The sequence below is a fragment of the Haliotis cracherodii genome, unplaced genomic scaffold, assembly GCF_022045235.1.
Source record: "Haliotis cracherodii isolate W230 unplaced genomic scaffold, xgHalCrac1.p SCAF_16, whole genome shotgun sequence".
NCBI lineage: Eukaryota > Metazoa > Mollusca > Gastropoda > Lepetellida > Haliotidae > Haliotis > Haliotis cracherodii.
The window spans coordinates 23,612,976-23,623,694 of record NW_027266271.1 but is presented as its reverse complement, the minus strand read 5'-3'; the positions used below and the strand labels follow the sequence as shown (position 1 = coordinate 23,623,694).

The window sequence follows — 10,719 nt, the reverse complement described above, 5'->3', positions numbered from 1 at the left end:
CTTATTTACCTTGAATTACACAAGAAGGAGATTAGTCACTTCATATGAGCAACATTCGATGATGAGTAACACAAGTGCTTCACGCGAACCTGGTTATCGGTCAAAATGTTTTCTTGCAACGGTGGCAATATCGAGCTTTTCTAGTGAATCAGGCGATCTGCATTGCGAACTTCATACTGAATATGCGAATTAAGTTTTGACGCGAGTGGGCTTCATAAACGCGATGTTTTCATTGATCTTGGTATTGTGTCTGTGACGAGTGCGCGAGCAGTTCGCTGTGAGCCCGCCAGCACTAAGTGAGGAAGCTGTCTCCATCTCCCACTGTGACTGCAGCCGCTTTAAGACTAAGTTTTGGACGCTGGATTCCCCAAAGGTTATATCGTAGTAATTAATTATTAATCTGAAACACGTAAGCAGTGCCTCCCACTGTATCAGGAAGCTCCAGCGATGAGCTAATCAAACTGATGCCGTATCAATTATCACCGATATCAATGCTCAGTAATTAATTGGTTCCGCTACTTGTTTGAGCGACGAGTCACGCCAAAGGGCGGCCGCTATCGGCTATAAATTGCGACTCTTTCACCAATCATCTTAGTATTTTCTTTCCAGGCTGACGACCCTCGTGACAGGGAGACAGGTGAGGTGAAGCCAGTTAGATCAGGCGCGGTGAACTCTGGGATACATCTTGCCTGCCAGACGACAATCCCGACTCAATAGTGACTTGACAAACTTTCCTGGCGGGTGACGGACTCCTCAAAGAAACGTCTTTTAGGTACTGAGATATCTTATAAAGTTCAGTCAAATACTTCTTTGAGTCAGAAAGAGCGACAGGAAGAAGACTAGCGGTCTTTACCGGAGCTCCGGGAGCAACACCGGACTCCATCTTTGACTTTTCTCGGTCCTTGTCATCCAAATGGCGTCCACACCAGCTCTGTACACCCTTGCCGTGCTGTTTGTCACATGCATAGTTATTACTACACACGGATTTAGTTTGAAAGGATTCTGTGCCTCAAACTGCGCCAGAGGAAAAGGTGGTAACGTGTGTAAATGTAACGGCTTTCACTTTGCCGGTAAGCGAGGGGTTCCCACCCTGGACTCCGATCTTTTAACAGACTCCATGGGCGACTCGAAAGAAGAAAACTTTCTTGAGTTGGATTCCGAGGGTTTTGGTGTTTTTGGATATCCTAAGGATGACTCGAGGAGACGGACCCTGAAAAATACAAACAGTCGAGGGAATTTTCGTGCTCTTCTAGAAAAATATCTCGCCGAGAGGTAGGTTTTGAAAATTTCTATAATTTCGTTTTTATGAAACATGTTTTGTAATTGTTTTTCTTTAACGAATTTATAAACGTTTATATAAAACGTCAACGCCAGAGGATATCCAGTCTCGATTATCTGCCGAAACTGATCCCGATCCCACTGGGCGTAAAAGGTAAACTAGTAATGAATGCGAATTGACAAAGTATTGATAATCAAAATATATTAATGTTCACAAGTCGCGCAAACCGTTACGGACATAAGAATGATTAAAACTTTGTCAACTTGAAAAAATATATGATATACCAAATATATGATATTCATTTTTCTTCAAAGAAAAGGGTTTCAATTAAGCCATCTACGCCCCACACAGGTCTGAATGTCAGACAGTAATGTACACATATACAACCATGCTTAGCTGACATTATCAATCAAATTCTCAGCTATCTTTACGACAGACAGACAAAAAATTACACCGAAAGCATAAGTATCTCTACTGTTTGGCTGATATGCATTATATATGTATACCCTTTCTCTCACATTACGCCCTCGATTCCATAATTCCACTTGTAAGTTTATTCTTGATATTCGCACTGCGCTATGTCAATATATTTCCCCTGAGAAGAAAACTGAAGGGAAATCCTGACTAATGGAAAGCTGTCTCTGTCTTAGACCTGTTAGATAAGGCCTGGAATAAAACGAATGTTACCAGAAACGGAAATTTGCATACGGCTTAGACTTGATGGCTGGTGTATCCTTTGAAGAGACTATTGCGTGTCCATAGATCTATTAATAGTACATTTCGTGCATTTGTAACATGTGCTAATCACCCTTGTTAAATTCAGGGTGGGGTGTTTTGATCGTAAATGTTAATCGGTAGGTTTAATCACATTGTTATATCTCTAGACCTCGGTGGATCCTGTGTCTATTTCATTTAATGTCGTAAAATAGAAAGCGAAACTGTTAATGGTGTTGAAGGGGGTGAAATGGGGATTTTGAAATTAAGAATAAAGTACAATTACATTTCCTGAACGAGTATGACGCCAACATAAAAGCAACCATGGAAACACGGGGACAAACTGAGCCAAGTATTCGGCGTATTCAGGCTTTATCGTTGTGTTTGGCAGTTCCTGGTGCCCAGTTGAATTAGGGGATGCCTAAACCAAATTAAGGGACCTTTTCAGGCTCGGCAACGACACTCGAGTCTAAATTGTGTAATTATTTGCTAAGTTCGCAATGTTTCGTATAATTTGAAGACAACACTTGTAAGTCACAAGATTGTCTTCAATTTGAGAATACAAGTCAACTTTCCATGCACATAGACATTCTGTTGATCACTAAAACAAGATTACTAACTATTTTCAATATTTGTTCACTTTGTATAGTACTGTCTGGAATAGTTAAGGTATTACAAATTCGAAAGCGTGTTAAAAGGGTTGAAACAATAAATCTAACGCCAATGCCACTGCAAGATCCTATACAGACTACAGGGACTTGGTTGATGCATGTCATCGTATCCCAAGTGAGGGGATCGATGCTCATGATATTAATCACTGGATTGTCTAGTCCAGACTCGATTATTAACAGACCGCCGTCTTATAGCTGGAATATGGCTGAGTGCGGCGTTAAACAACAAGCCAACCAACCAACCTACAGGGATGCCAACTCTGGAAAGTGTGTATGTCGTATGATGTCTGCATCAATGAAAAAGTTAGTATCTATGTATCCTGATGCCATTGGGATTTGTGTTTGTGTCGTATACTTTCTATACTGATGACAGCGTTTTTATAATTAAGTATGCACGTCATATGATTTCTTTTCTGACAACGCTGTTAAGTGTGTATGCCGTATGATTTCTATATCGATGACAGCGTTGTTATGTACTACACTGTAGAAAAGGTATTTACACTTCCAAAAATCGATTTCGCGAAATTAAAAATAAAAGCACACGCTGCACTCTTTGATGAACACATTGCCGCCAGGTGTTCCAACAAAAGGTTTGTATTTTTTAACGTAGTAGCATACGCCATGTGTGACGGCAAGATACCTCTGTGTGTTGAATATTCATGAAGCACACCTGTGAAATACAATAAATTAAGTACATTGCGCATGCACAAAACACGTTTTGACATGTGAGGTTACACTTGCACAAATATGTTATCTAGTAATGTAAGGGAAAGGGCAATAAACAAACGTACGTCATGTTCACAGAATGGCATGCTTTATTGCTGATCAAACAACGTGTAGACGTGACCCGAGTTGATATAAGCTCACTCATGTCCAACGTAATGTCGATTTTAAGCTGTTTAACATCATGGTAATGAATATCTTAGCAACATATTGAATCGATACCAAAGTAATAGACTCTGCAGATGCTGTGTTTTCTTCCAAAAAATATTGACATAGGATTTTATAAATATTAGGATTTCGCGATTTTTAGATATGATTATAACTGATCCCTCACCTTAATTAAACAACACAAAGAATCATATCCCCAACCCCGAATAAACAGCACTATGCGTCTTAATGAAACAAACGTTAGAGTGACGAAACATTGGTGTTAGTATGTGAAAAAAAGAACGCTTCTCTGAAAAAACATCCATTCAAAAATTATAGATGGATCAGCAACACGCTAATAGTGATTTTCATCGGGGTACGATGTTACACAAATCACCGAGCTTTAACACCTTTAATACACATTTTATTGCGGTTATCTACGAAAGGACAGTATAAGGTATCAATAAACTGTCTCCTGATACACATGGCATTTGTAATTCCTTCGTTGGAATGTTTTTTACGATAGTTAATTAACACAAACCAAAGTTGGCATTTTAAGATGGAAGATACTTTGATGCCACCTAGCGGTGGAACGGATGTTTCCCTGAGGTAGGGGACTCATGTTGCGTTATGATGCTGAGAGAAATAACGGTTGGATTTAGGAGATGAATTTAGTCAAACGTGCTTGTGAAGTTTGAGATATGTTTAAGCATGAGCCATTCAGGTCTCAGTGGTGCCGATTATGTGCCATGGTTCCAGTATTTTGCGCATTACAGGATCGGAGATGATGAATATGCGCTAGCCATAAACAAATTATGATGTTTGGTGAGTCGCGCAAATAAGAGACAATATTTAACTTTGTAGTACACAATTACTCAAATATCATTGTCAGTACACAACATTAAATGTTTATGAACATGACCCTTCACTACACGAATATGATATCAAAATAGGATGACTGTAAAGTTACACGACAAGCAAAGACAAAGTGGTATCGCCAAGGGAGATAAGTCCAGTACTCGTGACTTCCATTTACTCGTACCGTAATCAAATCCTGAACGATAACAACAGGGTACAATGCATTGTAAAGAAAGATGTCACAGCTAAAAGTGATCAGATATGTCTGACGACACACAAATAAACAGTCCATTAAAGAGGGCGTGTACAAGACATATATACTAATGTGCAATATTTCATGAGGTATTGTTGAACAAACTGTCATTACACTTATGCCATTGTCATTTTCTTTATACCACGAAACAAAACAGTGTTCTCATCTGCACTGACAGACGTCTGTGTCCAAACGAAACCACCTGAAAAGCTGCACTCATACTCGAGCCATGGCCACGAACACATTGTAATAAATAATTGCATTCTTTCAGATATAAGGATCAGAAGTTAGCCACTTTAGAGCAACCACTTGAATAACTGTGCCTTCACCATTTTCATGAGTGCCCCATGAAGTATTCGCAAGTGATCTTCACAAACAGTATAACTGTATGGCAGTAAAATGTGTGTTAGCTTGTGGTGAACAATCAGTTATACCACACTCATTTAGGAATACTGATGAACTGGTATCATTCATACCGGGAAAAATAAATAGCTTCACAGAAGGAAAGACATTTTGATATTTGTCTATTGTAAGATAAAAAGATACTGCCCAGTGTTTACGGAGCTGTTCCGTTTCTACAAACGCTTGTACTATAAATCTGTAGATTTCTTTTTTTTCTGTGGCTCGAATGCCAGTTAAGAGTTGAACGCGGTTACCATACGTAGACTTTTGAGTTTGTTAATCCAGGGTCAGAGCTGACCACAAAAGTGTAGTAACTGTAGCCACGACTCTGCTGCTTCCAGAGTCTTGTCCACCACAGAATGTTGACTGTAAACATTGCCACAACGTCATTGCGGACACATCCCCTACCAATGTCAGCATTGATTCCTGACCTACATTCATGTCATCCATACTAAAAAATATGATATGTCAAACACAGCGCCACCTGTCTATGCATAGTTTAGCTCCATTCATGGCTACGGACTTTAGGTAACCCATTAAATATATCCTAAATTTCTATTATCATACCATTAATGATACGCGGGACTTGAGTTCATTGGAAGCGAACAAATTATTTCTGAAAAAGGGTGCTATATTCGAAAAATTAAATCGTAACTAGATACCTGTAGTAACACAGTTTTCTTTGATGTACTGCAAGATCATTCCGAACAACCTTCAGTCTGGAGGCATAATATTTGCTTTCTCTGGATTCTTGATTCTGCCATGGTTATGACTGAGACTAATTAGATTCTTACATATATCGAAAAGCCTTCCACTACCTCTACGGCTCATATATGGTTCTTTTAAAGACAACTATTTTCATTTTGATGTCCCTTAGATTTGATGTCTTAATGTAGGTGAGAGTTATTGTGGTCACTGTGGAATACCACTGGAATACCATTGCTCATGGATACGGATTTGTTTGACAGAAAACAGAACAACCTACTTCAACTCCATAGTGGCGTATTTGTTTTCAACACGCAGTGTATGTCATTGATAAACAGTTTCAGAAGGCCATATTGACAGAATATCTATTTTCCAGTCATGGGCATATTTGCAAATCCAATAAGGTGAATATACATCTGCTGAATGATTTACCATTCGTAAGCACGATGCTGTTGGGAGATGGCCATCGTTTGAACAAGCAAGGAAAGGCTGTAGTGTACTATATTAGTCTAACTACAGAGAGAGATAGTGTTGTGACCAATGCAACACTGTTGCGCCCGTCGCTATATGGGTGAAATAATGCCGATGCGACGTTAAATTTTAACTCACTCACTCTTGCGCCCATTTCTCCATAATGGGAAGTTCAGTTCAAATAGAAAATAAATCACAGCGACTGAATGCAATATCAATTTCCAGATATCCTTAGTTTCGTGAGCATGAGTGAGTGAATGATTAGGTGAGTGATTGAATGAGTGAGCGATTTTGGTTTGAGGTCTCATTTCAGTTATATCACTGCCTGTCAGCTTAATTTTACAGGAAGCCTGACGGGATGCAGTTCGTATACGTTTACCACTTTGGTGAAACCAAGGTTCTGTACAGCTGAAAGCCCATGGTTCATAATCAGTGCGAAGTTGGAATTAAGACCCACAACTAGGAAGATCCTAGAACCTTACCACATGTCACTTGTGTCACTTTATGGTTGAGTCCACCTCTACCTTTGCACAAAGTAAATGTGTTTTTTTAGACTCATACAATTGACGAATGTTGCAATTGAACAGGCAATGTTTTTAATGCAAGTGACAATGCGTCTAAGTGCGTCTGTTGAATGTTTGGAATTCTCTTCACTTATTCAATTTTATCTTCATGGCCGTCTGACCTTCTTGCATTCCAATGTTGAACTGCCACTTTTGAGATGTTGTCAGTTAAGTGCGTCACATTTACACGGAATGTCCTGTACATTATTAAGGAAAGAGACATTCTTATCTAAACTCTTACCCTTAACACGAACATGTTTCATAATTTATACCCGTGCTGTCACAAGTTGATGTCGTTTAAGGTATCGACCAATCAGAGGCCTCTGATGTTTTGAAAAAAATATTATCTGTTCCATAAAATACTGTGAAAAATAATTTCTCACCAGGGTTGACAACAAAAAGAAATGTTCACAAAAATGTGTTGTGAAATAAAATTCAACTTGCCGAACAAAAATCCCCAAAATTGATGGTCGGTGTCGTGAATAATTTAATATAATGAATGACAAACGTTTTACACAATCTGTAATGACATGCTCAAGAACGTGTATTCTAAAAGGGGCCATGACTGAACATGACGTATCGCTGAATGCCCCAGCATGTCTGCTTTAATGGGTATAGGTATTTCCCGTAAGGTTATTGTAAAGGTTTTGGGAAAGGTCTATGGGACGTATGGATATTTGGAAAGAAAGTACATGCATTTCTATAAGGATTTAAACAATTGTTTATGACTTGCCGTGTTTGCTCTACTTGTAAAGTATTGTATTCTAACCATTATTGGGAGATAAGAATATCTTAATAATAAAGGAGTTTAAATAAAGGAGTTTGGTTTGGTTTTAACGCTATAAACTTTTGTAAATATCAGCACCGTGAAATGGAGGAAAGCCCCAAGTGTGACATCACCAAGGGGTGTTGCACATTTAGTGAAACCAACCGCAAACCTGAAATCATGAACCAAATTCTTGCAGCTGTACATGTGGGTCGCAACACTTCACGGCTAGATGTACCGCTACCAGGAAATGTTGTATACGTGGATGATCAATTGAGTTAAATTTGAACTGGATGAGATGTCCTTGTGTGCAAATCCGCCACTCGAAGAGTGAGGTAGTTTGATTTCGGTAGTTTGATTGCAAGGGCCATTATGTGTTTTTCTACAGCAGCTCTGGGAGTCATTTAATGTTTTCTTTCGACATAGCTGAATCCGACATCGCATTCATCTCATCCCCCATCCAATCCCTGATGTGGAATTCATATAACCAATTCATCTCTTGCTCTTCCTTTACTTATACTACATAATGATCAGCGAGGTTTTATACAATGTACCCCGAAGTCATGAGGACCATTGAGTTCGTACCAAGTTAGCCGGAGTTCGAGACAAACTAATAAATATTTGGATGTAGGCTTTGGTGTATCTCTCCAGAGCCTCTCGGATGTTGACCATGTGTTGTGCCTACTGTCATGTAGGCCTGACCACAAACTGAAAGAAGACGAGTCTGATAATTCATCTCTGTGTGTGTTAGGTCTTCACACCTGATGTGTAGAGGAATCTCGCTGCACTGTTACAAAAGCATTGAACGCAACGAACTCCTATGGACATTCAGTAAAACCATTTATTTCAAATCTGCCAATAAAATGGACACATCCCATCATGTACATAATTACGTAGTCTGCTAATAATGTTATTATAATCTCCCAACTCGGAAAATGAACAAAAAATATTGTTATCGGTGATTCTTTTAGAAGCATTCGTCATGGTGATTTGAGAATCTACAAAACTGTTTCACTTTTTCATATGACGTCATTCATGACGGCAATGTACCTTTGCTCTTATACCTATCAATTTTGTACATTTTGTACATAAATAAATAACGATATTGGGTAATTGTCGAGCAATGTAACTCCACCCAATTCGATTTCTTTCATTGATCGGGCGTCTCGACGGTCATTACTTTTCTCGTGAACTTGACTATCTGAATGCACTTGTATGTGAACTGACGTAGTGTCATCGGTGGAATGATTGAGAAACAGATGTCAAACGCATTGTAGAGGGGAAATAACAGGCTTCACATTTCATCAGCTGTTTCTCAAAGGGTGAATGGAGGTAGTGAAGCTCGAACGTTCTTCCCACAGACATTAATTGTGTTTCCGTTGTGTGAAGTCATCCGCTGTAGCGTCATGTTCTAGGTATCTGATGACATTAGAAGATGGAGCCTTCAACATAATAATGATTATTGCGGGGTTTATCAAATTATTTGTTTAGGGAATAAGAAGTTGACAGGAAACAACTCAAACAGCTGGCGAATAACTTTCAATCATTGTTCAGTAGGAACATATAAACCGTAGTTCCGGAAAGTTGTTTGATATTTATTAGTTTTTCTTGATTTAAAAAAAAAAATGATACCAGATGACGTTACTGGAACGAGATTTCCGAGGAGCCTACACAATGGTAAACATGACGTCATGGACATAGACTGGGCTATTTCCTATTTCTAAGACACCGGAATTTGATGTATAGAGTGCATGCCTCAAGCGTGCCAGGATCCGCTGGTTGTGAATTCGAATCACAAATCACCCTGTTCATACACCAAAATAAGTTGACACGCCGTAATATAAATAACTAAAATGCAGTATCAATCGGCGTTAAAACCATTTCACTTCCCCACTCACTCATGTTGTTTCGAAAACAATCAGCAGAGTATAAAATGTGGAGATATCATCCATGTAAAACGTCATAAAGGAAACAGTGTTTTTTGACCATTTGTTCGTCATTAATGTTGGTTATTCGATTATCTATTTAATATATACTATGTAGACTTTCCGTTTAAGGATCTTGATCATGTAAGTGTACCCAAACTTTATGTTCAGCTCATTTCCATACCTTATTTTCACATTCAGGTGGAGCAAGATAACCCCGCGTCTCAGATAAACGGTCTTTTCAACCTTTTACACTGTCGTTAATGTTTCAGGAACAATAACAATTGCAGTTCATATGCTACAACATATACACAGGTAACAACGACATCAACTATTTTATTACTTAGTAGCAAGGATAACAACTACTACCCCTTATAGTCCATGAATACCAATACAAACTACTATAGTCTATCGAGCATAAACTAAGTACAACGATACCAGCTACTATGCTACTACTTTTTAGACGCCACGAACAACGATAAGAGCTACTACTCTTCGACCGTTTATACTCCACGAACAAAAAAGGAAACTACTATACTCCACGACCACCGACCGCAACTACTACACTTCTACCCCACGAACAACGAGAAAAGCTACTTCACTTCTACCCCACGAACAACGATAACAGCTACTATACTTCTACCCCACGAACAACTATAACAGCTACTACACTTCTACCCCACGAACAACGATAACAGCTACTACACTTCTACCCCACGAACAACGATAACAACTACTACACTTCTACCCCACGAACAACGATAACAGCTACTACACTTCTACCCCACGAACAACGATAACAACTACTACACTTCTACCCCACAAACAACGATAACAACTCCTACACTTCTACCCCACGAACAACGATAACAACTACTGCACTTCTACCCCACGAACAACGATAACAGCTACTACACTTCTACCCCACGAACAACGATAACAGCTACTACACTTCTACCCCACGAACAACGATAACAACTACTACACTTCTACCCCACAAACAACGATAACAACTACTACACTTCTACCCCACGAACAACGATAACAACTACTACACTTCTACCCCACGAACAACGATAACAGCTACTACTCTTCTACCCCACGAACAACGATAACAACTACTACACTTCTACCCCACGAACAACGATAACAACTCCTACACTTCTACCCCACAAACAACGATAACAACTACTACACTTCTACCCCACGACCAACGATAACAACTACTACACTTCTACCCCA

At 39.2% G+C, this 10,719-nt stretch overlaps 1 protein-coding gene across 2 annotated transcripts in view; it reads left to right on the top strand.

Moving 5' to 3' along the window:
• Window positions 1–258: 258 nt before the first annotated feature.
• The window catches only part of LOC139463497 (uncharacterized), a 29,630-nt gene continuing 19,169 nt past the window's right edge, over window positions 259–10,719 (top strand). The window contains exons 1-2 of one of the 2 annotated variants that reach the window (XM_071244767.1): window positions 259–373; window positions 610–1,272. In XM_071244767.1, coding sequence (XP_071100868.1) covers window positions 914–1,272 — 359 coding nt within the window. In that variant the 5' untranslated portion in view covers window positions 259–373; window positions 610–913. Of the gene's footprint in view, window positions 410–609; window positions 1,273–10,719 lie in introns of both variants that reach the window. The other variant, XM_071244768.1, reaches the window with a different exon arrangement.